The sequence below is a fragment of the Vespa velutina genome, chromosome 6 (genome assembly GCF_912470025.1).
Source record: "Vespa velutina chromosome 6, iVesVel2.1, whole genome shotgun sequence".
Lineage (NCBI taxonomy): Eukaryota > Metazoa > Arthropoda > Insecta > Hymenoptera > Vespidae > Vespa > Vespa velutina.
This window is the reverse complement of record NC_062193.1, coordinates 7,421,516-7,447,591: the sequence shown is the minus strand read 5'-3', so window position 1 is coordinate 7,447,591 and position 26,076 is coordinate 7,421,516. Positions and strand designations below refer to the sequence as shown.

Genomic DNA, 26,076 nt, shown 5'->3' with positions numbered 1-26,076 from the left:
GATATATTATTTTTTAAAACCAAATGAACTTTGAAAAACAGATCGTATATACTAAGTGTATTATCATACAGGTTTTATTGATTTTATTGATTGAAGCAGTTTTATTACAAAAGTCGATCAAATCTCCCCATGATAACCGCAATCATTTGCATTTTGAGGTCTTATTATAATAGAAGTAGCAATAGAGTAATAGATTATATGAGCACTTAGATACACACACTCTATGGTGTATCTAGGAAGAATTATAAACAATTGCATGTCACTGCATAAGCTACACAATAAATTCACTATAAAATTTGACCCGAACCAAGAGATACACAGTATAAAAACTATTGCCTGTCTTACATTCACAATTTAATTCTTAATAATTTGTATTACCTTCACTATTAATAATAAGATAAAATGCTAATATTTGTTTCATATATCTTGTAATGCTTGCCTTATAAAAGATATATCTATTAGAGGACAAGCTCATAAATTCACTGCTTTTAGCATATCAATTATTTATCTAATATGTGTATATATATATATATATATGCATATATATATATATATATATATATACACACACTAATTCTAAGCCGCACTCAACGAGACACTAAAACTTACCCTCCAATATTAAATTTGTGACATGTTTTCAAATCTTAGACAATATTTTACGAGCTTATACGTTGGATAGAGTTTTGAGCTTGTTTCCATACTTGTACTGAATTCACATTTTAATATTTTATAATGTAAGATATTGAGCATCTGAATAATATGTATTATAAGATACATAATTATTGTTTTTAATATAATTTATCTGTTAACAATACAATGATAAATTTATAGAAAGCTAATGAAATACAACATATCCATTGAGTGTAGCTATTAAAAAAGGAACATGTTTTCTACATTGAACAATACTAAACACAAAAGGCTATTTAGAATTTTAGGGTAAAGTAATTAAATTTGTGCAAAATATAAAAAAAAAAAGTTAATAAGTAATTATTACTCAATTTGAAACACTTATGATCAGATTTTAGTTTTCATTTTCGAAATATTACTTATTTATATTTTTATTTTGATCAGAGTATTGTATTGTAAAAGTCTTAATATCAAACCACTGTGCACTTCATTCCACATTCTCTCTAAATTATTTATTCTATAGGTTTAAAAAACGTATTAACGTGTCTCGCTACTATACGATCTGTTTTGATTTAGTTAGTAAAACATTAATCTACGCTCATACTATACAATAGAGTACTTATGCAACTGTGGTTTTATAAGACAATAAAGATAAAGTCAATTGCCACACACAGCTATATCAATTATTTACACATGCATGACATTTGACTTCAATTTTTCCAATTCAAAAATTTCTTGTCAAATACGTGAAATATCTTTCATGATAAGAAGAAAAAAAAAAAGAAAAGAAAAAGAGACAAGGAAACATGGAATGACAAAGTTTATCCACAGTACTTAAAGGTACACAATTTAAATAAATTCTTTTTACAACCACTACAATATTGTTGCAAAGTAATAGACAAACTTACAGAGATCTGAGAGTCCTGCAATATAAAATAACAATATTAAATTCTAATTGTAAGACTCCACTGTACGATCTATATGCCTTTAAACTTAAATATTCATCCCATTGCACATGATTATACTTTACAGTGTTTCTTTAAATTCATGTTATTGGTGTCTCATCAAGTGTGGATTTTCTAAATATATTGTATTAATCATATAATCTATCTGTACATTCACAACCGTTCAAATACACACACAATAATATTAACATATTTAATAATGGACCAGTAGAAATAAAATATAAGCCTGTTGTTAGATCTTTTATAAACATGACGCTTATTGTACAATTTAGCAAAAATTAAATTTGAAACTAGAGAAATTTTTTAAATTATAAATTTATATTTCGTTCAAAAACAAATATTATAATACTATAATAAAATACATGTTTTATAGAAGCGTTAGTCACATAAAAAGAATAGAAGTGAATAAAAGATTGGTTAACATTAGTAACATTACAAAAGGAAGGACACATAATAGATTACGTTCCCACACGTTTCTCAGAAAGTTTATTTCTGCATTCCATGCAAAAGAGAAATCAATTCACCATAATTCTCATATATTCCGTATCATTCAGTCATCATTTATATAAGTAAGATATTACAGTAATTTGCTATGTACGAATTAATTTCAGTTATTTTCATATCAGATCTGAATAGAAGGCCGTGTTTAATACTTCTACTTCAGTTCTGATTTGAAATCAACTTCTCTCTATATAAGTCCATATTAAATATATTTTACAATAATATTATCATTGTACATGAACAACATATGCTCCACACCTTTAATTGCAATCACTGTCTAATCAACGCAAAGGTGTTTTCATCTATAACAAATAAAATCCAATTAAAAAAGCTATATGTATCGAGAAGTACATATAAATAAAGTATTCTTTACTGTTACGAATAATTCAAACAAATATGTCTGAGTGTCAAATCATTGTATTAACTGATAACAAGATGCGCTGATTAGAATAACGATTGACAACAAGGTGTCAATTAGTTAGAATAGACCTGGGGCCTGGATTTGTATACCCCAATGTGTGCGCCGCCTTGGTACCTGCTAGAGTAAAAGAACATGTTTTATAATTCTGTTATAATTTATAAACATAATTTTTTAAAAGTTCGTTCAACAAATTGCATTTAATATCATCAGGATATCAGTACAAATCAACCAGTGAAAATAAACCATCGAACTTTAAATATTATTATTAGTGTATTAAATAAAATACAAATTTTACTTTTTGATTGAGCATCATAAAGTCATAAATTTTTGTTGAATATAATACTGTTTTCTCCCATAAATTATACATATACTATAAGAATAGTTAACTTTATAGAATAATCAAAAATATAGAATAATAAAACAAAACTTACATGAGAGAGTGGTAAAATAGGCGGAAGAAGGTTATTCCTTATTTTCATCAGAAGGAGTGATGTTAGAGGGATTTTGGGATTCTGATGAAGATGGTGGTGCTTCTGCCGTAGAATCTGTCGCATCTTGACTCGAGTCTGAACTGTCCTTAATGTCCTCATCTTTCTTTTCTTCACTGACACCAATGCTTTTAGACTCTTCAGCAGAATTCTCTGATTCTTCCGTTCCTTTGTCTTCCTTGGAATTTGTATCAGGCAATTTATCAGTGGTATCTTTACTCTCTACCTCCTCTGTAGTTTTGTCTTCACTTTCCATTGCTTCTGTGTCTTTACTTTCTTTACTTTCCTCAACTTCCATTTTTGAAGATTCTTCCTCAGAATGTTTTTCACTTTTATTATTTGCAGCCTCTTCGTCCGTATTATTCTCATTATTTTTCTCTTGTCTTTTGGGACGTCCACGTCCACGTCCAGTACCTCTTGGAGTTGCTGGCTCTCTTTTTTCTTTCTTTGGTGGTGATGGTATTGGTAATGATGATGTCAAACCACGAGCTGAGCTGCGAGTACGTCTTCTACCTTCCATTTCTCCAGTTGGTGGATTTAAATTCTATAAAATAAATTCTATAAATAAGTAAAACATAATTGTTTTCTATCATTAAAATATAATATTAAAATATGATACAAATGTTGTTAATAACATTGAAATATAAGAACAAAGAGAGAATATAAGTGATTTGAAAACACCTTATATATATATATAAATCTATTTATATATATATATATATATATATATATATATATATATATAGTCTATTAATAAGATTTAAAAAAATATATCTATATATATATATATATAAAACAAAAAAATTATTAAAAATAATAAAAATAAAATGTAGACAACTTATTTATATTTGGCGCCTATATTCTAATTGGTAGAATATATCCCCGCTATTCGCACTCCCCTTCCCTTCCCAATCTTTACCAGAGCATATTACCCCCACTCCTTCACTCTTCTTTGCTCACGTAAGCACACACAGCTAAAAGGAAAACTAAATGGAGGGAAACAAGCAAAGGACAGAGGGCTGAATGCTTGCTGAATTTTTTTTAGAAAAATGATATTTCAATAAGAGATGAACTCGCACCTTCGTAATTTCTTTACTTTCTTGCGCTGCTCTCTCAAATGTTGAAAGTCTTTTCGTACCACCACGTCTGTTTTTAGTTGGTGTTGATTTTTCTTCTGCTGATTGATCCTAAAAAAACAAAACAAAAAGAAATAAAAAGGAAAGAAAAGACATAACACGTCTATATCATAAATCGTTCACTTATCGCATTATTCATATAAAGTAGGCACGCACTTGTTCCCAATGCATTTCGCAACGTAGAAAAATTAGAATTTGTTACGTAGAAAGCGCAAAGCATCGAAGGGTTACAACGCTAAGAATAAAAGAAAAATTTTTACAGTATGACGATAATTACGCGAGTGATAAGATTATCAAGGACCGTTGAACTGCCCGGGATTTGTAGAGTTTTGTTTGAGTTTCCCGCCATTTTGCCATACATCACCACATTCACACTTCTTCAGTATCACAATTTCATTCATGCCGTGTCGAAAAGGATGGAATTCCATAACGTTCAGAAGCGCGTGGCAAGTGTAATCATCCGTCGGTTCGACCATTTCCCGCCTTTTTCACACTGACTCGCCGGCATGCGAGCAGCGACTCTCCTCGTCACGAGAATCACAAATAAAAAACATCCACCATCTTTACCAATGAAGGACAAACGGCGCAGCTTTGAAAAATCACTGAATGTGTAGCCATACGCGACAAAGGTCACGTTTCAACTATGTATACTTTTTCGTATTCTGCTAAATCGCTTTACAAATAGGGTTCCTCATGCGTAACACACGACACGCTTAGAATTTTCGAGATATACAGCGTCATACCGTATTTCAGGGAACCGCACGCCGCCTTGGCATGAAAACTCGACTTGACGAAGGTCTTTCATATACTTTCGATCTCTTACCTTGGGTACATCATCGATGCTGTTATCATTCTTGCTTTCTGCCTTGATATCAGACATTTCTTCGTACTTGAATCACTTAAGAACACTGGAAAACGATGATTTCTCTACAAGAATTCGCGCTGAGCCCGGTCGCACTGTTTATACGATAAGCAAAGATGGCGGTTAGCGTGGGTCACGTGATATCGTCAAACTCAGAGCGGGAGTTCATAGCGCCGCCTTGTGATCGAATATTAAATTGTACGCGTAGCGACGTAATATACGCCCGGAAGGTTTAAATATAACATTCTTTTAAGTGACGTCGTATCTAATTTAATTTACAAAAGGACAGAAAGCATACGTTTCTATTTTTCACTTACCTGATTGCAAATATTTTATACTATTTGCTTTTGTTTTAACATTATGCTTGAATTATAAATATCTTATATTCATATTATTTACTTAAATAAATAATTTTTAAATTTTCATCATACTTTTCATATATACAAACTAATAAAACGATAGCAGAATGAATCGCTATCATTTTCATTTTAACATAATATCAAATAAATATATACAATCATTAAAATACTAAAAGCACAGTTCAAATCAAACTTGATTGTTTCACTTTAGCTTTTCTTAAAAAATTAAAAAATTATAAACAATATGTATGTGTTCATAAAAATTATCTAATATATAGTAGAACTTCGTATAACGTGACATTCATATGATGTAATAAATACATTACGGTAATTTCCGTATAGTCCTTTTTTTTTATAATTAGCAACGTATTTGCACATCATTTGAATAATATATCTTACATAACACGGAATGTACCTGCCATATTAAACGAAGATCTACTATACATATTTAATGAGTTGGCATTCTTCTGAACCAGAATCTTGCTCTAAAATCATCACTACATGTCAAAAATGCGGGTGCAGTTGGTGAGTGAACAATTAACCTTACAGGCCCATTATGACCTAAAGATAATAACTGTTTTCTTGATGCATTTCGAGAATTCCAAGCACACAAGGATGTAGTAGCTTCATCAGGAAACATTACATAATCTTCTGTGTGATTGAAAATTGCTTGTGCTTTATGTTCTTGTTTACCTGCAGAATACAATGTAATGGTCAATGCATACCTTCAGTTGGTGTTGATATTTATTCATTAAACAGTTTTGTATATCTATATTTATAAATATTAAAGATAAATAAATATTATAGTTATGAAGACAAATTTTCAAGTAATTTAAAATGTATATTTTTACCTGTTGTACCAGCTCCAGTATATGCTATTAAGCATCTACTTGTTGACAATTCCCATAATTTTATCAAAGAATCTTTTCCAGAAGACAATAAATACTGAAATTTATAGTTGCAATATCATATTGTAATCAAGTATTATTAAAACATTGTGCACTTAATTTATTAGGACACAAACAATATTTTAAAAGAATTACCTTTCCATTTCTTGTAAATGTCACTGAACATACTTCATAACCATCATGCGCTTTAACAAAAGTATTTATGCAACGATTTGAAACACCATCCCACAATTTAATACTTCCATCTTTACCAGCTGATGCATATGTTTTTGCATCTGGAGAATACTTTATACTAGTTATTCCAGCTGTATGTTGATGATTAGGTATACTGCACACAAAACATTGAGCTGTGTTCACGTCATATAACCTTACAACTGGATGATTAGTTCCTACTACCAAAAAATCACCAGTTGGATGAAATGATAAACACCGTATTTGATCAGCATCTGTAATTGTTCTAAATGCCTTCTTGACACTTGCTTTACTAAAGTCAAATAGTTTCACAGAAAAATCACGACTGCCAGAAACAAGTATTGGTTCACGTGGATGAAATTCTAAACATGTTACTTCTTCCAAATGATCATATAATGTTCGTATTACTGGATGACCTCCAGTTTGATCACCAGGTGCCATTTCATCTGGTGCAGATTTTGCTAACATTCTATCCACATCTAAAATTTTAATAGACGCATCCACTGATCCAGTAGCTATTAATTGTCCATCTGTAGAGAAAGCCCCTGCTCTACAATTTCCTTTATGGGAAGTAACATAAGCTGTTTCATATTGTGCTGGTTCTGGCGCTTGTGTTTGAGCTTCTGTTTCAAATTCTAGATCTAAACCAGGACCCAATGTATTATCAAAACTTGTAGTAAATGTGGATAAGTTATTTGTGTCCTTTTTAGTACGATCTGGTTCATGAGCAGCACCAATTAACATAAGATGAAGTAATCGATCCGATGGTGGACATGGAGGTTCTGCTTGAATCATGTTAGACAATTGTACGGCAAGTGTTTGATGACCATCATAAAATAATTGACTGAAATCAATAATACACATTGTTTGTATTAAATGTGAGTTTCTAACATTTACTTATAAATATGTACACATATTAATAATATTTCAATCATAAAATTTTATAATTGTATCGAATTGTTAGAAAAACATCGTCAAAATCGTTATAAATTAAAAGTTAAAGATTAGAAAATTTATTAACCTGATCATAAGTCTGTAAAGTAATTCTCTACTTTTTATTATATTTTTTGGATCCACGTCAGGTTCCTTCATAATGTTATGAGTTTCTTTATTTCCGGAAGGCGACTGAATGTTGGTTACTTGTTCGGAATTCTTCGAAAAAACGCCCATCAATCGACCTTTCTACCCGAGGTTATGTCTGCTTGTTGTGATTCTTCTTACGGTCACGTTTTCCAACTACTTTCTGTGCGATAATTTAATTGGTCGACTCATTCCTCTCACAAAGTTCTACCAATCAAATCTATTTATATCTAGTAAATATTGATAGAAATTATACTTGTAATATGTCTAAATTTTAGACAAAATGGCCGAAGAACATAAACTACAATGTATAAATAAAATTAAATCGAAAAAAAGTAATGTTCAGCACAACGTTATAAAAACATTATTGTCAAATGGTAATTATATATTAAGAAAACGGCAACCTAAATTAATTAGACAAGTTAACAGGGATATATACGTGACAAATAAAACAGATTTCAAGGTAATTTTGGTTAAAATGTGATCTTAATTTTGTTTTTATGACAATAATATTATTTGGTTAATAATAAACATATTATATCATATAACAATGAAGTGTTAAAAATAAATATATGATTTTATTATAAATTAAGAAAAATATTGTTGTAGGCACAAATAAGCAAGTGTGAAAAACTGCTTAATATTGGTGTGTCTGAAATAATAATTCATGGGCTTGGTGCTGCTATAGATAGAGCATGTAATTTGGCACTTCAATTAAAAGAAATTCATCATAATAGCTTGGACTTAGACATTAAAACTTCTACTGCAGAACTTATTGGTACATATTACATAAGGTTACATTCAGAAATTATTATATATGTATAGTAAAAGTAAACTAATTCTTTTTATTTACAGATGACTTTGAACCACTTAATGATGATTATGATTATAAAGTGAAAATGAGACGTAATTCTGCCATACATATTCGTGTTTTTAGGAAAGAAGCAATGGGAATATTGCAGTGTAAAGCAAAATGAATTACAGTTTAGCAGAACAAACAATATTTGTACAGTTATTTAGAATACATTAAGCAGAATTTCCAGATCATTTAATTATTTTTCTTATTATATTGCAATGATTTTTTCTTTACATGAATTAGTGCATTGGTTAGGTTTAACAATTTTTGAAATATGGATAAATTTAGTTTCCTTAACAATATTTACAATTCTATTAGCCTTAAAATTAGATGATAATTATTTCTTAGAACATACAGGATGGTGGATTGTTTTCTCGCCATTATTTATTGCAGATGGCTTTAATACATACTTTTGTGCTATCATATTCATACGTATGCATATGGAAGGAATGATTCAGGTTGCCATTTTAAGAGCATTATGGAGTTTAATATCATTATTATTAATATTTGTATTTAAATATTTGCTATGTAAAAAACTTTCTGGACAAAGTACCCTAGAGTATTCAGAGGTATTGAGTCCTGTTTTTATTCTTTTACAACTAATTGCTGTTAGAGCATGTCAACTTCATTGACCTAAACAAAACAATGTAACAAATATTTCTGAATCTACAGTAGTATTTCCATCTCAATCACTTGCAATTTATGATATTGCCTATAATGTATTTGCATATAATGTATGATTATAGAGAATCAAAGAATGCATGTAGTTGTAAGTACCAAATATAACACGGAATTTTAAATAGTAATAATTATATTCATATCCTATTATTCGATAAAAATAATATACTCTTTGATATTTGTTTGTTATTTAAATCTAAAATAAAATTGTTTATATATATTTTCACTATAATTAATGTGTTTTTTACATATACTGCATAATTCTTTCATACCTCTACATTGTATTATTTAGTTAAAAAAGAAAAAAAGATACAGAAATTATTATGATTGAATATATTCAATATAAAAATGTATCAGGACATTTCAAATGAAAATTCTAAGAATGTCAAAACTAATGGAAATGTTCTATATCTTGGTTTTATATTGAAGTTTAATGGAGAAAGAAATATTTTGATTGTAGATAAACTGAATAATTTAGAATTAGGTTTTTTTTTTATAAATATTATAATTTATTAAGATGACTTTGAAGTAACATTTACGAAAAAATAATAATATTTGATATAAATGATGAAAATACTAAAGTTGTTATTTATAAATTAACTACAAGTTCGTATCAATACATATTTGAAGTTTAATTAAAAAAGATATGATTGACATATAAACTAGTTATATAATATGCCTATATGTAAGAATATATATTACATTTAATATCTATATGCATTTATATAAACGCATTCACGAGATTTATACGTATGTGTGCGCGTGCGAAAATCGATAAATTTTACAGTATAATAGTTCAATCTAATGTATAAACAATTGATAGGCCTATAACGTGAGCAGTCCTGAATACCCCTTCCAACCCTCTTCAAGCAAGATCAATATTTCTAGCTGAAGGGAGACAGAGCATCACTGTGCTAAGAGAGGGGATGTGAATAAACTCTCTCTATGGGTAAAGCCTGTTGCTGGTATCACATTTAAACATTTATCTTTTCTCTGTGCATTTCTTTAAAATTAGTGATTATTTCAATAATGTTAAATTAAGGAATTTGATAAAATATAGTGATGTGCTGTGGTCAGCAGTCAAGGGATGGACAAGCTAACTAATTTTACTCGTGGTCAGTTTTTACTTGTTATTGTATATATATCTGTGATGTAAAAATAGTGATAGTGAACACTATTTTTACTTATATATGTATTTACTGGAAACTATTGATAATAACATCAATACAAGCCAATATCTATTATTAATTATTTATTATTTCTTAATTAAATATTATTTATTAGTATCGTATAATAATTTTTATACAATATTAACAATATTTGATAAAATTTTAATATAAATGTGTGATAGTGAGAAGTGAATGGAATAACATTAAGTATTCGTATTCATATGCTTAAATTATTGTTCTATAATTAGGTATCAATACTACATCTCCAATATCAGCGCAGAATTGTGCTTCAAATTCAACAAGCTCAGCATTTCTTGACAGAGTGTTAATTACTGCTCCATCGTGGATTTCTGTAAATCAAGATTTGAGATGGATTTTTCTTCTGCATACATACGGATTTGCAAGCCTTTTCTTTGTACTTGGATTTTACACGTTTTTCTCTATTTTAAATTTAAGGTATCAATATATAAATTATAATAGGTATAATACGAAATTATAATAAAATATAAATAATTATTAATATTACAGATCCCTTATATCAAGCCGCCCTTTTATGTCAACGATTAATATATTTTTATGTTTATTGGGTGCATCAAGGGCTGCATGTTTATGTATAGATCCTTATAATCTTAAAGAAATAATGCCAAAGATTATAGGGTCCACTATGTGGGATATTGGATTTCCTTGTATTACTTCTGCATTTTGCCTTATACAATTGACCTTCTTGCAGTTAACACAAGTACATTTGAAAATTATAAATGTTCTCTATTTATTTATTTATTTTTTTTTTTAATATTATTTGTATTATCATATATCAATAATGTTTTTTATAATTTCCAGCTTAAGTTTGGGCCAGAAAAGATACAAAAGGAATCATTTCTTAGTCTTATTATAACAGGACATTTTTTTTTTGTAATTGTAAGTGACGTTGCTTTAACATCACATAATTGTTATATGGCAAAATATTTGGTGCAAACTGTATTCCTGATATGGAGTATTCTTTTATATTTAACATTTCTGCATGCAGGCTATAAAGTCATGCATTTATTGAAAACAATGCCAAGTAGTATGTTAACAAGAGACAATTCTAATGCTCATCACAAAGGTTTGTTTCTATCGTTTATTTTAAATAATCATTTTATACAACGTTATTAAAATATTTTAGGCATTATGCAACTTGCTATGCTAGCACCGTATAGCAATCTTGCAACATCAGTAGCAGCTGCTGCGTTGGTGCCTACTTTATTTAGTCCTAAAATCAAAGATTCAGAAGAAAATGAAAGTGCCAATGTTGAAGGAAATTCAGAATATAAAGGTATTATGAAGTATATGATTACTGGTACTTTCAAATTAATATCGCAAAGATTGAAAAGAATAATAAAAAAAAAAAAATATTAATTTTTAGGTAATTCTTTAAAAATATCTAAAAAACAAGAACAAGATCAAATGGAAGTGTCTCGTAATGTTTCATCATCTTTACGTGAAGAGATTTCTGTTCAACCAGTATCTACTGTACCTGAAGTTTATGTTAGACCACCGACACCTACGCCATCAACTGCAAATTTACCAATAATAACAGTTTCTAGTCCAAGTCGAAGAAGCTCTTTAGCAAGTAGACGTGGGAGTGATGTATCTCGTTCATCACGTAGAAATTCAGAATGTAGTGTTAAATTTGTAAATGAAGAAGATGTTTTACCAATTACTGACTTCAAATATGGTGTTGAATTCAGCCCTAAATATTCTCCTAGTATTAATAGAAATCAATCACCAGAACGAATAGCACGACGACATTCTGAGAATATTACACCGACTGGCAGCACGAAAGAATTAAGAAGGTGTTCAGATTTTTCTCATGAAAAAAATCGTAGTTCTCAGTTTGCCACTAAATTGAGAAGGAATAGCGATTTTGGTAATAGAACACCAAGAAGAATGTTACCCCCAGTTGAACAGAGATTGCCAAAAGTCTTAGATCTCAGTCCTACAGGTAATTATAATAAAGCATATGTATTTGTACTATATTATTTAAATATATGTAACTTTTAGGTTCACGACGTAATTCTGATATTGGGACTTTTATATCTGCTAAACACGAGTCAAGAAGAAATTCTGACTTCTCCTATAGACGAAATTCCGAAATGACACAAATTAAGCCATTAGTTATAAATCGTCGTAGTAGCGATATAAGTATTAGAACATTGGATAAAAGTCCTACTCATTATCAAAGTATAGTTCCTCAAAAAATAGAAATACAGGAGAAGTCTGAATCGGATTCAGATCAACCGGATTGTAATGAAAAAGCTGCATTAATGAATGAAAAGATAAAGAATAAAGGTGAAGATACAAAAGTACGAAAGAAAAGCTTGTCTTGGAAAACGGATAAAAGTAAAGATGAATCAGAAGAAATTACAGCTGAAACAAATTTGCTTCCTGAAAATTCTGGAGCAGAGAGCAAAATTACGGTACATTTAAACATAAAGTTAACAAACAAGTGAAATACAGCATATGTATATAAAAAGATAACTTGATAATTGTTTGTAGGGCACTGATTTTACATTGCATTCAATACTAAATCACATAGCATACGTGAATAGAGCTAAATCTGATACACCGCTACATATACCAGAAGCCACTACTGCAGCTGTCAGAAGATCTCAAATTCGAAGAGTGTTACATGTTACATATACTACAGCAATTTTAGGAATCATATTGTGTATCATAGATCTTGTTCGTGTTTTTGGACCTTATGGTAATACTTCGGTTTCATATTAATTTATATAGAAATGAAATTATTAATATATTATTATATAAATATATTATATATTTAGGACTCTTAGCAGAAGCAGTAACATATGATACACGGCCATTGCTAAATCAATTTCCCAAGCCATGGCCTTGGTTATTATATCAAACATTGTGCAGAGCCATAGAGCTCATAATGGGTTGTGCAATGGCAAGTATAACAAAACAACCATCGGTAAGCCCACGTCATCAATATTTAAGTAGTTATCCCAATTATAGCACACGTATGAAACGAGGTAACAATCTTTACATATAAAGCAATACTCATGTCAGTCATATAACAGACTGAAGAACCAAGATGCCAAATTGAATATTTCCATGATCTTATATACCATCTATCTTCATTAAAACATTTACAGATTATTCTTGTATGACCATCTTCTACTAACATATAATCCATATTATTAAATCTTGTTAAGTAACAAGATCTTATTATAAATAACTTTATATTTAAAAAATTGTGTGTTTCTAGACGGAACAGTCAGTAATATATTTTTATTGAATTGTTTACCCTGTTTCATACTTAAGAAATCTAAGTTATTTCTATTTTACAAAGAATCTGCAAGATATATTTTATTTTGATACTATATTTTTAATGCTAACTGGGTGTGAAACTCAAAAAAAAAAAGAAAAAAAAAAAAAAGTATCAATATTATAGACTGGTAGAAAGATCAGAATATGATCAAATACTATAGTAGAATTGCAGCAATAGATCAGTGCAACATTCTAAAAAAAAGTGTGTTCTAATAAGATAACTTTTATCTTTATAATACAAGTTTACATACAATTTAATGAATAAAGTTTTCATTTGGTTATACATATATTATTCGAGGTAAATATATATTTTTTTAATTAAAATATATATAACACGATTACACTGCTACTTTTTATGTTATTATTATCTTATTGAGTACATTATTCTATCAAATACAGTATTAGTAGAGATTTTAGTCAAACAAATATGTTTTATGATATAATAGTCAGATATATTTTATTTGTAAATTTACTTTAAAATAGAAAGTATTAATAGAATCTCTAAAAAAAAAAAAAAAAAAAAAAAAAAAAAGAAGTATTAGTATAATGAATGAGGCACTGATAATAAACAAAGTGATGACTTTTTACCAAGTATTCACTGCGCCCATGATTATGGTAAAAATTTGTTCCCAAATTTGAAGTGCCCTATTATTACATGTTTGAGAAAATTACTTAGTATTAATGATATATGTCTAAATAATTTGTCAGTAATGAAAACGTGTAACAGTGTTGTGATCCTAAATGTGATAAAAGTTTATGTATTTAGGGTAGGAGACCATTTTATGCTTATGCAAGTTTTGCATAATATCTTATTCTGCGAGATGAAAGACTGGTTAATGTGACATAAATTTTTATGTTCTTTTAGAATTTTACTATTTAAATATATTTTTCCCTATATTATATATAATTAAAGATAAATAAATTTATTTTATTAAATATTCAGAAATTATATTGAAGAATATCAAAATTGTCAAAAAGAACACAGTTAAAATGATTTATAACTTTTTAATATGTTATGAAGAAAATATTTTTTTTTTTTTCAATACAAGTAATTATGAGCAATTATTATATAATATATATATGAGGAAAAAGTTATTTAATAGAAGCATAAAAGGTCTCAGTATTTGTCTATGTAGAATTTATGACAGATTTTAGTAGTTCAAAATATCATTGATGTTCAATGTGCCAAATACTCGTGTTATCTACTTACAAATGTCTACAAAGAGATTGTCTACATAAGATTTTACTCTATATGAGTACTCCTACAAATATAAATAATAAACAGCTATTTATATACAATTGGATGTTCAATAAAACAGATCTATCTTTTCAATTAAACTTAAAACAGTTATATGAGAATATATATATAGCACAAAACTATTTTTATGGATGCAAAATTCATTGTGAATATTGGAAATTTCATTATTGTAAAATCTATGTATATTGTAATGTTAAACATATTGGAATAGCAATTAATATCTTTACAAACGTAATCATTTAATCATAAATGAATTACAAAACAATTTCAGAAATGTAATACATATTTATAATACATGATTAACCACATAATTATCATACAGTATTGATAAGCAAAAAACATATATATGTACACACACATATACACACATGTATTTTGTTGCAGTATAATTTCGAATTACACACATTTATGCTTTTTTCTTTATAAGTAGAATTATTTTAATAAGAAATGCATAAACATTGAAAGGATAAATAAAAGAATAGTATATTATAGTTGAATTTTCATATATTTACTATCTTTTTGTGAAAAGAAAATAAATAATTGTTGAGATATAATTTTGCATAATTTCTGAAAATAGAATATAAAAAAATATAATATATAAATTTGGAAAATGTTAATTAAAACAACCAATTAAAGTACATAATTAGAATTGATATATAGAAAACAATATAATAGAAGCCATAATAAGTTGGATCTTGAAAATTATGATTGATAATTCAAATAATTTACATACGCACATTCTACTCTCTTATCTATTGGTGTTATTTATACATACATGTTGGTTGTGTGGGACGAACTGATCACAAAAAAGCTTTAATAATTAACATTGCTGATAAATTACAACAATTATATTATGAAAGACAATTGCAAAAAATAAATGAAATAATTGAAAATATGTCCTGCTATATCATTATAAAACAAAATAAATAATGATCAAAGTATAAGAATTTAGTAGTGAATTACATATATCTTTTTTAAACAAATATTTGAAATATTATTATCAATTGCAATAATGAAATCATATACAGAAAATACATATATTAAATCTCCTACTTTGCCAAGATTTATTGTCTTGCTTTAATACTTTTTTTACGATTTTTGGTTAAAAGGAAATAGTAATTGTGAAATTCTATAAGGATATTTATTGGAATGATGAATAAACTCGTACAAGTCTTTTATCAAGCAGATCATACTACAGTTATTTTTATTTATATATTTTTTTTTTATTTTTGTATTTTTTTTACTCTCACTCGATTTATCAGAATGTAGAAATGCATACTTTCTACCCTCAAATACACAGTATAGAAATCTTATATGTCAAGCATAGAACTACACATAAAACAGAAATATTATATTCAAAAGGAATTTCTTATTACGCTAAACAGATTTCTTTATGCCTTTTTATCTGTGCCTTCACCATGTAATTCATTTATGTAATTTGACTATATTATAATGAATAATTTTATTTTATGCATAAATGTATTACTAAGAAAATTTGTTTGATTATATATACGTATTATGTTATAAGATCTCTAAGAATTCTGTTTAACTTATCAAACACTCATTAAACATATCCTTGTAAAACATTGTAACTTTTCATCATATATCATTGATTATATTAATATTTGTCTAATTAAAAGATATATCAAAATTTCACCCAAAAAAATAATGTTATATTCTTACAAGTATGATTATAAAGTGAATGAATAATAAACTGCACAGTCTAGCAATTCTCCGCAGTTTGTTTATCAATTAATTTTCAATGGATTGTTAAATATTATGAAATTAATAAATACGATTATTAATTCTTCTTAAAAATTATTAGTTCCAGTTCATAAGCATACTGCTACTTTTTTTTTAACTTATAGAAAAGATACGTAAAAAGTAAATTATATTGAATATATAAATAGTTAATTACCTGCTTATTTATAACCTTTAACCTTTATAATCAAAATAATCTATTTCTGGTTCTGGCGATTTTGAAGTTGATGGAGTTGGTACAATTTGCTGACTTCTTGTTATAGGTAATGCTAAGATTGTCCTATAATATAATTAAATATTAACATAATATTTGTACTTTATCCTATAAACTAGAATAAATATACAAACTTACTTTGTTGAATTGTTAGCTTTAGAAGTATTCAATATTGGACCTGGAACTTTCCTTTGTCCATTGTTTCTTTGCACAATTTCTAATAAACTATAACTTGGTAGCCAACACTGTAGTACAATGAATAAATTAAAAAATGTATTAACAGTTTTATATATATATATTATGCACACAAATATATTTGTCTATTTGTGTGTGTGTGTGTGTGTACCAATAACAAAAGAGTAAGAAAGAAAGAGTATTATTACCTTATCTTTTACAGCAGTAGCAACAACGTTTCTTTTTGGCTCTAGATCATATGCTTGACTCTCACAGCCAAAATGTTCGCAAGATTCATGAATAAAGCGACGTTTATCTCTATTCATACTATCAAATGAATAACTCCTTGATTTTTGTTTAGAAGTCTTCGCGAGTTGAACTAATTCCGTTAGTTTTTCATGCACCATTTGACAAAAATGAGGATCTTTTTTTGCCCACTGTTTCATATAATCAGTGTATCTTGGCATTAATTTTCCGCTTAAGTCTGGATTAACAATTTGAAGTCCTAATGCTAATCTTCTATTTCGTTCTATTAATTTACATTCATCGCTACATTCGAGTATTTTTAGTTGATTTTGTTTCTTTGCTCCTGGTCCAAAAAGTTCTTCTAAATCAACAGAATGACCAAGTTGCATATCAGCCATTTTACTAGCTAAAATGTTGCTAGTTATTCTTTGATATTCTCTAGAATTTTCTGCACATACTCTAGTTGTACTTCTATGTCCACATTGGCACGTTACCTACAAGTATAAACGTATTTAGCAATATATACAAATATATTTTTAAAATATTTTGTCATTTTACGTACTTTGACCATTTCTTTACAAGGTGTATCAGGACATTTTCCCTCGTGACATGGAGCAGCACATATGTGCCCACATAATTCCCTTAATATATTACATGGTTGAACACATTGCTGTCCTGGTTTCTCACATGATCCAGGGTGACATATAGTTATACATTTATGCCTTCCACATAATAAAGGTTTATTGCACAATAATCCACATGAAATTTCATTAAAATAACATGGGACAGCTTTTCTAAGTTCATGCTTGCCATAACACCATTTTTCAGTAAGATAAGTACATGGAGGACATGATGGTTCACTGTGGCAATTATGAAATACTTCATGACCACAAGAATGATCACGCGAACACGGTCTATCACAAACGGGTCTTCTAGTTCCACAGGGTACAGGAGGATATATTACAGCTGTACCACATTCACAATATAATTCGTCAAAACTACTGCGCCAGCAAGGTTGACACCTGCCTAAATTAATACATCTTTCATTAAAAATCTCTATTTAACAAATCTTTAATTAAATAAGGAATTATTTGATTTTAAACATTTATAGAAATATAATTCAAAATATTTTTACCTTTATGGCAGGTTTGTTCACATTTATGTCTACCACAACTTAATGTTTTAGAACAAGGTAAAGGACAAATATGCTCAAGATCAATACAACACATTTGATTACACTTATGTTTTCCACAAGATCTCTTTTTGATACATTTTTTTTCACAACGTGCATCATCCGCTTTAGTCGTTAAATCTTTACATGGAATTTCTCTATCCATATTACCACAACGACATTTTACATCTGTTGTTAAATCACACTCGGGACATTCTCCTTGATGACACTTTATCTTACATGTATGTGGATTACCTTTAATAAAAAAATAAATATGAATTACCATATATAGAGAGGAATAATTAAATTATTAAAATACTTACTAGGCTGACCACAGTTAAGACGTTTAGAACATATTTCTTCACAATTTGGAATTGGATCTAAACATGTCTTTCTTTCATCTGACAGTGGTGTTTGTCCACAACAACATGTTGTAATTTTTTCAGGTGTAAGTGTACAAGACTCACATGAATTTGGATGACAAGTTTTTTTGCATTTATGATTTCCACAATCTAACAACTTCTCACAAGTACCTTCACATGAATATATTGAAGGTACATTAGATTGACAAATTACATCTCTTTTACTTTTCCCACAATAACATTCTATAATAAATAATATACATAAATATGTGTGTGTATAAATAATATGTGTAACTTTCTATATTATACTTATTATACTGTTATAAATAATGTAAAATTACCTTGTTGTATAATTTTATCACAGGGCTCACATTCCCCATGATGACATTTCTTTTCACATGTATGCTTTCCACAATTTAAGATTTTTCCACAAACAGAATCACATAATAATAATGTTAATGCACAACATTGTAGCGTTTGTGATGTTTTCCCACAAGCACAATTTTTTGTTACCATTGCTATGCATGATGGACAAGATCCTGGATGACATAGCAAAGTACATTTATGAGGGCAATTATTTTTTATTCGGGATCTCCCACAAACTTCACCACAGGAATGAGCCATATCTCTGCGATTCCATTCAGGCATATTTGTTTTGCCACAAAAACAGAAATATTCTTCGGGAATTGTTGTGCTTACATTTTGGCATGCAGGACACCTCCAACCATTTTCTACAAAAAAAAGAAAAAAAAAAAAAAAAAGAAAAGAAAAGAAAAAAAAAATAGAAAAAAGAACAGAAAAAAAAAAAGATTTCTTAATGTTGTTTATAATTGAAATTATTTGTATAATAAAAGAGAGTACCTGCTTGGGAAGATTTTGCCCACTTTTTTATACACTTTAAATGTAAAACATGATAGCAGTTTGAGCAAGACCAGATATAATCATTTTGTTTTATATATTCACAACATACTAAACATTCTAATTGTCCTCTATTTAATTGATCTGTTAATCTTTCCCTTTGGCTTGCATCATCATCTATAAAAAATCAATTACTATTCAAGTAAATTGACAAACGTAGGAAATAAGTTTTATACTAAAAAATAATTTATCATTACCTTCATGTTTTTTATTCTGCTTTCGTTTTGAAATATTATTTCTATCATTACCTTCTCCCTTTTGTCTCCAATTCACAATTTCTACTTCTTTAGTTTCTTGAGTCACATCTTTGTTTTTATATTTATCCTTAGTAATATCTATTTTGCTTTCTTCATATTTTTCCTTATAATTATTATACTCCTGGTAGTTATTTTTTCTTTCACGATAATTATTATCATATCTACCAATCTTGCGATTATTGGTAACTTTTCTACTATATTTAGCAGGAATACGTTGTGTTCCAAAATTAGTATTATGACGTTGGTAATTATTTTTACTTAAATCACAATTTTGACTTGTAGTACTGCTGGCACCAGCATTTTCTTTGTTAGCTCTTACTTGATCATTGATTTCATGTCTCTCTTCAATATTAGGTGTATTAGTTTTATTGGCATTGATATTTGCATTAATATTCATAAATTTGTCATTCTTCTGTGTTTCATCAATAGTTGAATTATTTCTATGATCATTAGACATACCTACCGGTTCTTCAGAAGCTAAAATAAAAATTTTTTAATTATTGATATCATTTATTTTATTAATAAATATATATGCTTTATACAGTACTACTTACTATTTTGATATTTTCTATAATTTCTACCATGTTGTGTTTTATAGGAATTTTGAAATGAAGCTCTTTGCCGAAAGTTATATTCTGGTATTTCTTTATATTTGTATGAATTATTTTTTTTTGTATTATATTTCTTTTTATATTTACTCCCATTATCAGAAACATACGTTTTTTGTGGCAAATGTGGTTTAGAATCTTCTGGATTAGTTACATGTAGACTTGTATTTGCTTGATTGGGGTAATGTTTAATTCCATGTGGTATAAATTCATTTGCGGTAGGATGTAAATTGGAATGTTCAACTATGCTACAAGTGTTGCGACTAATTTCTTTTGGAAATTCATATTTATTGTTATCTTTATAATTTTTAATTCGTTTCCCTTGTCTATTGCTTTGATAATATGTTGACATGTTCTGTGACCTACTGTTACCTTGACAGTCTTGTGCGCTGCCTGGAGCATTTAAGTAATCTGGGCAAGTGTCTCTTAAAGGCAATGAATTTAGAGAACCTGATGAAAAGTTAGCATCCGTTTGACAGGAAGCAATATGTTCACTTTGTCCCAACATCATTGAAGTATTTTGCGAATATGGTGCATGAGTACTATGGAAAAAAACGTTGCTCCCATTACTGGGATAAAAAGTCCAACTTTCTACATTAGGAATGGCACTATTTTGACCCGAATAAAAAAAATAATTTGAATCTTCAGGTTCGTGACATGAGCCATCCCAAGTGGCCATACTGTTTGAAGGAATCGAATATCGCCTCCTTAAGAATAAATGGGATTTAAGTTCGTATATATGTTATTTAAAGTTTCAAATCCGTTATCAACAAAATTGCAGATAATTTAATTGGCAGTGTATATAACAGAATTGACTTATAATCGATGTGTTGAACACTTTAGTTTTTTCTTTTTTCTTTTTTTTTTTTTTTTTCCTTTTTTTTTTCCTTTTTTTTTAAATAATGGTATCTACACGTTGTTACGACAAATTTCGTAACACGCACGAATTCTTATCCTTTTTACTTTTTTCACTGTACTTCCACAAATAATCAGAAAGATACGGGAGACGTAGAAGCTTTATACAAGCTAACAAACTTTCTAGTAAAGTTGTAGTAATAAAGATAAGGCTAAAGACCAATTGTATTTATCCTATCTACTTTACAATTTTCTTGTCAATTGATTTTGAAACTAAAGATAGAATCATTATAGAATAATAATAATCAGATTGCGCGTACAATAAAATATAAGATTACTTAAACTCACCTTACGATCTATAAGAGAAATTTAAGTTTTCTATTAATTAATTACCTAATACTAGAAATGCTGAAGATATTAGATTCATTCTACAGTAAAAGAGATTGGTTAAGGTGGTATAGAATGAAAGTCGATCATAGAAACAAGAAACACAATTGAAAACGCGCCATTCCATTCGATTGCACTTGTGTCCCGACTTTAATACAAACAATCGATTTCATTGGACGAGTTTTTGCACGTGATTTATACCTAATCGAAATAGGTGTGATACTGTCAGCTGACTGAACGTGAAAATTTACATCGACTTTATTTATTCTTCTTTCTCCAAAATATCTTGTAACTTATTTTTACAATAATGACACTTCATTCAGCTGGAAAGGGTAAACTTCTTGCGGTAATAGGAGATGAGGTAAACTTAATTTTTACAGATTTAAGTTTTATTTACAATGTAATGTTGTTTTAGTAGAGTTTTTAATACTTTTCAAGAAATATATAAGTTTACCATATATTCTTCTCTTCTCAGGATACATGTGTAGGATTCCTACTTGGAGGTGTTGGAGAAATTAATAAACATCGTCAACCTAACTTTATGGTTGTTGATAAAAGTATTGTTTTATTTTTATAATTACAACTTTTGTTTTTATTGTTATATGAAACAAAGTAATTATTTGTATTGGATAGATAGTTACATATGTACTGTGAAAAGTAATATATTTTACAGATACACCAGAGAGTGAAATAGAGGATACATTTAAGCGTTTTATTAAAAGAGATGACATTGACATTATTCTTATAAATCAAAATGTGAGTAAATTTATTAAAATTTTATAACGTGAGTACAATAGTGTAATATAAAATTTATTTTCATTTGTTTCAACAAACTGTTACTACTATTAATTAATATGTTATCTCTAATAAACTTTAATAAATTTTAGGTTGCTGAAATGATTAGACATGTTATTGACAGTCATACTCAGCCTATTCCTTCTGTATTAGAGATTCCTAGTAAGGATCATCCATATGATGCTAGTAAAGATTCAATTCTAAGACGTGCTAAGGTATGATTGCTAATATCTCATTATAAAATATTAAAATAGATATTTTCAATTAATAATATTCTCCTTGCAGGGCATGTTCAATCCAGAAGATATACATTAAACTATATGTTGTTTATATAATAAAAGAAAGTATAACTTAATTAAATATACTAATTGTACAATATGACAATTCTTTCTTTCTTGAATATTATCATACTTTTTGTTTTAATCATAAGAATAGAAAATGTATATACAACATTCCACTGCTTATGTTGTATTTAGAAAAAAAATTATAATAGTATATTAAATATCTATTAAATTTAAAAATTTTGCTCTATCATTGTCTTGTTCTATAGTAAATATTATTTCACATTATGTATTATAAATTAAATAAAAAAAGCATATTGTTATAAAATTTAGATGTACACAACTCTTGTCCTGAATTTTTGCATTTTACATTTTACATTTAGAGTACTTGATATCTAATTAAAACATAATCAAAACTAGCGTAATCGCTTTATTTATGTAGAATAACTAAAGAAATATTCATTTCATTTTGTAATAGATAGAGACAAAAATATAATAATACAGTAATAAATAATAATAGTTATTAACTTAATATTATATATAATAAAAAAGAATAATATAATTTCTTTTCTATTGATATTTTTTCTTTTCAAATTTATTATAATGTAATCACATCAAGAACAAAATGAAAAAATAAATTGACTTTACAAAAATTATCATATATTATTCATTACTGTAGAAATATATTTCTCTTATTTACAATCATTTTCATAAATTACAATTTTATGCTGAATAAACGTTAAATTGTTTTTTCGTCAATAATTACTATTAGCGATTCATTAAAATCCGATTTTTTTCATATTTTTTCTCGATATGGCAAAAAGGATCTCTCTCTAACTTAATATAATCTCTACTTTTCCTCACTATTATTCGATTTTTTATATTTTGTATGTCGTAAGTATAAAGATCAAAATGAAAATGCAGATTTTATCTGTAAACATAATTTCTTTTTTTATTTTATTTTATGTTATAAACATAAGACACATTTTTGTAGTAACATTAAAAATATTAACATAACAAAGAATACCTATTGATCTAAAACACTCGAGAGATATGAAGGATAAATTTTTAATTAAAAACAGATTAATATAAAATAATTAAAACAGCACTCACATATAACGTAAAAAACTTGTGAGAAAAATATAAAAACAGAAGAAAAAACAATTCTTTTTTTTTTTTTTTTTTTTTTTTTTTAATCCTTCTTTTTGAGTTTCTGAGAGTTATATTCCATCGATTCTAACCATAATTTGAGATCTTCGTTTATTTCAGGTAAACGAATTTCAGGTTCAAATTTTTTCAAGAACTCGGTCAAAGATATTTTCAAACCGATCGTCGTTTGCTTGCTGAAAATGATCGTGTGAATGAAATTATTTCGAAGATTGATGAACTTGTGCTCGAAATATAAACTTTTTTCGTCCCAATAAATTAACTGCAATAGAAGAGTATCATTTTATCACGAGAATTTAACATTGATTTTACCGTCATCTTTCGAAGTTTTTGAGACCTTTGATTTTACCTTAGTCATGATTTTGTACGTCATAAGGAAAGGAATCGGCCGTCGATATCTTGTGGATGAAGCACCTAAGACTACAGTGGCACCCATTTTTCTCATCAAATAAAACATTTCGGTTTGAATAAAATAATGAAAACGAGCAAAATCTACTTCACGTAGATATCTTGCATTATTCATATGTGACAATACAAGATCCAAATCTTGAGTAATACATATACCTGAAAAATAAATTGAATAATGTTATTTTGTTATGTATTAATTAAATCGATCTTAAGTATCTACATGATAAGTTAATAGTGATTGAAAATGATTGAAAAGAGGATATAAAAATGTTAATGAAAAAATATGTGTCGTAATAATCATTCATTTGAACGGATCTTATCGATTCTTACAATCATTGTATCAAATCGATTTTTTATATTTTACTACTCGACATTGTTTAAATAAATGAATAGTAATATAATAAATAAATTTATTAGTAATTTGTTAAATAGTATCTTTAATTAAATAAATAGTGATTTAAGCTTTCGGTTTTTTTTTTTTTATTTTTATTTTTTTTTTTTTTTTTTTTTAAATTACGTTATACAAGGAAACCAAATTATTTTTGCAAATAATGTGAAATTTGAAATAGTTATTATGAAAACTTGTTATTTCATGTTCCTATGTGATGAATAATAATCCAAAGATGAAATTTAACGATGGTAAAAATAATATTATCGGCATTAGGTACAATTGAAATTGAATAAGAAATGAAATTTTCAAAATATATTAATTTTCAAAAAATACTTACCATGTATTGTAGTTTCGTTCATAGGTTTTGCCTTTTTTTGCATGCATTTACTCCAAACGAAAATAAATATTACTCGCAAGAAATAATTTATGTCAATGAAAAAAATAATTGCAATGATCGCGTAGAGAAAAATATTCCACATTTTGTTTTATTATTAAAATATCCAAGTGAAAAAAGAGAAATATTATTCAAGTAAGTAATCTTTTCATAAATGAAAGAGGGCAAATGATATCTACTCTTTTAATGATGAAACAATACTGATCGCTTTGGACAATAATTTTATTCAGTAACTTAACGAATTGGATGTCAAGGAATTTTTTAAAGAAATTTCCTTCAGGCCGTATAGCGCCGGTATAGCGGTATAGTAATGACGAAGCATACTAATTGAAATTTATTCGATACAGCTATGTAAATAATTCTGTAATAAATAAAAATTACATGACTTTTAAAGAAATTTTCAATAATTATTTAAAACTATATAAATTCTTTAGTTTTATATCATACTTTATACTGTTAATCACCAGTGACTTAAACGGAAGGTTTCAATATTAATTATCAGTGACTGACGTGGCACTCAATGTATTAACCTATCATTGAATTTATTCGTTTATATATATAATGTACATTCAATATAAATTTCTTATCGTTCAATAGTATTTTCTTTTCTCCAACGATAAAGATCAATCTACAGAATTAAAAATATTAAGAAAGCTAAAACTAATCATTGTTTTGTATATTTGTAGATATTATAAAAATATCTAAAAATAATATAAAAGAGAGAGAGAAAGAGAGAGAGAGAGAGAGAGAGAGAGAGAGAAAATGTAAAATACTTTCGAGTATGTTATTGTCTTGGAAATGAATATGTCATTTTTATTATATATTCATGAATATGATTATTATATGTTTATTAT

The 26,076-nt window shown here is 27.7% G+C and overlaps 8 protein-coding genes across 16 annotated transcripts; 4 read left to right on the top strand and 4 right to left on the bottom strand.

The window, feature by feature from the left end:
* Positions 1–1,422: 1,422 nt before the first annotated feature.
* On the bottom strand, positions 1,423–5,105 carry LOC124949919 (myoneurin-like). 4 transcript variants are annotated; one of them, XM_047495803.1, is made up of 4 exons: positions 4,962–5,105; positions 4,082–4,189; positions 2,946–3,546; positions 1,423–2,631 (listed from the first exon to the last, which is right to left on the bottom strand). In XM_047495803.1, exons 1-3 carry the CDS (start codon positions 5,016–5,018, stop codon positions 2,977–2,979), a joined length of 735 nt encoding a protein of 244 aa, XP_047351759.1. In that variant the 5' UTR covers positions 5,019–5,105; the 3' UTR covers positions 1,423–2,631; positions 2,946–2,976. The 4 variants fall into 4 exon arrangements, with proteins under 4 accessions (XP_047351759.1, XP_047351758.1, XP_047351757.1 ...); XM_047495802.1 differs by lacking the exon at positions 4,962–5,105 and adding an exon at positions 4,416–4,794 and having other exon boundaries at positions 1,423–2,628; XM_047495801.1 differs by lacking the exon at positions 4,962–5,105 and adding an exon at positions 4,416–4,778.
* Positions 4,962–7,692, bottom strand: LOC124949915 (cleavage stimulation factor subunit 1). 2 transcript variants are annotated; one of them, XM_047495793.1, is made up of 4 exons: positions 7,481–7,690; positions 6,403–7,303; positions 6,211–6,304; positions 4,962–6,052 (listed from the first exon to the last, which is right to left on the bottom strand). In XM_047495793.1, exons 1-4 carry the CDS (start codon positions 7,627–7,629, stop codon positions 5,808–5,810), a joined length of 1,389 nt encoding a protein of 462 aa, XP_047351749.1. In that variant the 5' UTR covers positions 7,630–7,690; the 3' UTR covers positions 4,962–5,807. The 2 variants fall into 2 exon arrangements, with proteins under 2 accessions (XP_047351749.1, XP_047351750.1); XM_047495794.1 differs by having other exon boundaries at positions 5,988–6,128; positions 7,481–7,692.
* On the top strand, positions 7,191–8,537 carry LOC124949922 (ribonuclease P protein subunit p20). The gene is made up of 4 exons (XM_047495808.1): positions 7,191–7,337; positions 7,818–8,002; positions 8,149–8,317; positions 8,395–8,537. The coding sequence occupies exons 2-4, from the start codon at positions 7,823–7,825 to the stop codon at positions 8,514–8,516; spliced, it is 471 nt and encodes a 156-aa protein (XP_047351764.1). The 5' UTR covers positions 7,191–7,337; positions 7,818–7,822; the 3' UTR covers positions 8,517–8,537.
* Positions 8,538–8,613: 76 nt separating this feature from the next.
* LOC124949924 (transmembrane protein 203) lies at positions 8,614–9,305 on the top strand. The gene has a single exon (XM_047495812.1). The coding sequence runs from the start codon at positions 8,614–8,616 to the stop codon at positions 9,025–9,027; it is 414 nt and encodes a 137-aa protein (XP_047351768.1). The 3' UTR covers positions 9,028–9,305.
* A 120-nt stretch (positions 9,306–9,425) lies between these two features.
* Positions 9,426–16,466, top strand: LOC124949913. Of its 2 annotated transcripts, XM_047495790.1 has the most exons (9): positions 9,610–10,188; positions 10,491–10,698; positions 10,771–10,981; positions 11,083–11,347; positions 11,408–11,557; positions 11,648–12,226; positions 12,286–12,701; positions 12,781–12,988; positions 13,068–16,466. In XM_047495790.1, exons 1-9 carry the CDS (start codon positions 10,161–10,163, stop codon positions 13,295–13,297), a joined length of 2,295 nt encoding a protein of 764 aa, XP_047351746.1. In that variant the 5' UTR covers positions 9,610–10,160; the 3' UTR covers positions 13,298–16,466. The 2 variants fall into 2 exon arrangements, with proteins under 2 accessions (XP_047351747.1, XP_047351746.1); XM_047495791.1 differs by lacking the exon at positions 13,068–16,466 and having other exon boundaries at positions 9,426–10,188; positions 12,821–12,956.
* LOC124949910 (protein shuttle craft) lies at positions 10,411–21,844 on the bottom strand. Of its 4 annotated transcripts, none has more exons than XM_047495780.1 (11): positions 20,491–21,741; positions 19,877–20,413; positions 19,623–19,796; positions 19,103–19,492; positions 18,723–19,004; positions 18,364–18,654; positions 17,791–18,254; positions 17,192–17,722; positions 16,947–17,053; positions 16,752–16,874; positions 10,411–10,592 (listed from the first exon to the last, which is right to left on the bottom strand). In XM_047495780.1, the coding sequence occupies exons 1-10, from the start codon at positions 21,221–21,223 to the stop codon at positions 16,769–16,771; spliced, it is 3,615 nt and encodes a 1,204-aa protein (XP_047351736.1). In that variant the 5' UTR covers positions 21,224–21,741; the 3' UTR covers positions 10,411–10,592; positions 16,752–16,768. The 4 variants fall into 4 exon arrangements, with proteins under 4 accessions (XP_047351736.1, XP_047351733.1, XP_047351735.1 ...); XM_047495777.1 differs by lacking the exon at positions 10,411–10,592 and adding an exon at positions 21,748–21,844 and having other exon boundaries at positions 11,345–16,874; positions 20,491–21,251; XM_047495779.1 differs by lacking the exon at positions 10,411–10,592 and adding an exon at positions 11,345–15,400.
* Positions 21,845–21,974: 130 nt separating this feature from the next.
* On the top strand, positions 21,975–23,194 carry LOC124949925 (V-type proton ATPase subunit F). The gene is made up of 5 exons (XM_047495814.1): positions 21,975–22,147; positions 22,262–22,343; positions 22,460–22,542; positions 22,674–22,796; positions 22,867–23,194. Exons 1-5 carry the CDS (start codon positions 22,094–22,096, stop codon positions 22,894–22,896), a joined length of 372 nt encoding a protein of 123 aa, XP_047351770.1. The 5' UTR covers positions 21,975–22,093; the 3' UTR covers positions 22,897–23,194.
* An 804-nt stretch (positions 23,195–23,998) lies between these two features.
* Positions 23,999–26,052, bottom strand: LOC124949694 (protein THEM6-like). Its single transcript, XM_047495257.1, has 3 exons — positions 25,166–26,052; positions 24,379–24,593; positions 23,999–24,291 (listed from the first exon to the last, which is right to left on the bottom strand). Exons 1-3 carry the CDS (start codon positions 25,305–25,307, stop codon positions 24,055–24,057), a joined length of 594 nt encoding a protein of 197 aa, XP_047351213.1. The 5' UTR covers positions 25,308–26,052; the 3' UTR covers positions 23,999–24,054.
* Between the last annotated feature and the right edge of the window lie 24 nt (positions 26,053–26,076).

Coding starts and splice junctions, on each gene's coding strand:
- LOC124949919 (XM_047495802.1), bottom strand. CDS start 4,499: ATGTATGGCAAAATGGCGGGAAACTCAAACAAAACTCTACAAATCCCG. Junction 4,190..4,415: donor TTGATAATCTTATCACTCGC/GTAATTATCGTC, acceptor TTGTTTTTTTAG/GATCAATCAGCAGAAGAAAA. Junction 3,547..4,081: donor AAAGTAAAGAAATTACGAAG/GTGCGAGTTCAT, acceptor TTTATTTTATAG/AATTTAAATCCACCAACTGG.
- LOC124949915 (XM_047495793.1), bottom strand. CDS start 7,629: ATGGGCGTTTTTTCGAAGAATTCCGAACAAGTAACCAACATTCAGTCG. Junction 7,304..7,480: donor CTTTACAGACTTATGATCAG/GTTAATAAATTT, acceptor TATTGATTTCAG/TCAATTATTTTATGATGGTC. Junction 6,305..6,402: donor CATTTACAAGAAATGGAAAG/GTAATTCTTTTA, acceptor TATAAATTTCAG/TATTTATTGTCTTCTGGAAA.
- LOC124949922 (XM_047495808.1), top strand. CDS start 7,823: ATGGCCGAAGAACATAAACTACAATGTATAAATAAAATTAAATCGAAA. Junction 8,003..8,148: donor CAAATAAAACAGATTTCAAG/GTAATTTTGGTT, acceptor ATATTGTTGTAG/GCACAAATAAGCAAGTGTGA. Junction 8,318..8,394: donor TTCTACTGCAGAACTTATTG/GTACATATTACA, acceptor TTTTATTTACAG/ATGACTTTGAACCACTTAAT.
- LOC124949924 (XM_047495812.1), top strand. CDS start 8,614: ATGATTTTTTCTTTACATGAATTAGTGCATTGGTTAGGTTTAACAATT.
- LOC124949913 (XM_047495790.1), top strand. CDS start 10,161: ATGGACAAGCTAACTAATTTTACTCGTG. Junction 11,558..11,647: donor AGGAAATTCAGAATATAAAG/GTATTATGAAGT, acceptor ATTAATTTTTAG/GTAATTCTTTAAAAATATCT. Junction 12,227..12,285: donor CTTAGATCTCAGTCCTACAG/GTAATTATAATA, acceptor TGTAACTTTTAG/GTTCACGACGTAATTCTGAT.
- LOC124949910 (XM_047495777.1), bottom strand. CDS start 21,223: ATGGCCACTTGGGATGGCTCATGTCACGAACCTGAAGATTCAAATTAT. Junction 20,414..20,490: donor TTATAGAAAATATCAAAATA/GTAAGTAGTACT, acceptor TTTTTATTTTAG/CTTCTGAAGAACCGGTAGGT. Junction 18,255..18,363: donor TGAACAAACCTGCCATAAAG/GTAAAAATATTT, acceptor GTATTAATTTAG/GCAGGTGTCAACCTTGCTGG.
- LOC124949925 (XM_047495814.1), top strand. CDS start 22,094: ATGACACTTCATTCAGCTGGAAAGGGTAAACTTCTTGCGGTAATAGGA. Junction 22,148..22,261: donor TTGCGGTAATAGGAGATGAG/GTAAACTTAATT, acceptor TTCTCTTCTCAG/GATACATGTGTAGGATTCCT. Junction 22,797..22,866: donor CAATTCTAAGACGTGCTAAG/GTATGATTGCTA, acceptor TTCTCCTTGCAG/GGCATGTTCAATCCAGAAGA.
- LOC124949694 (XM_047495257.1), bottom strand. CDS start 25,307: ATGTGGAATATTTTTCTCTACGCGATCATTGCAATTATTTTTTTCATT. Junction 24,594..25,165: donor GAACGAAACTACAATACATG/GTAAGTATTTTT, acceptor TTTATTTTTCAG/GTATATGTATTACTCAAGAT. Junction 24,292..24,378: donor CGTACAAAATCATGACTAAG/GTAAAATCAAAG, acceptor CTTCTATTGCAG/TTAATTTATTGGGACGAAAA.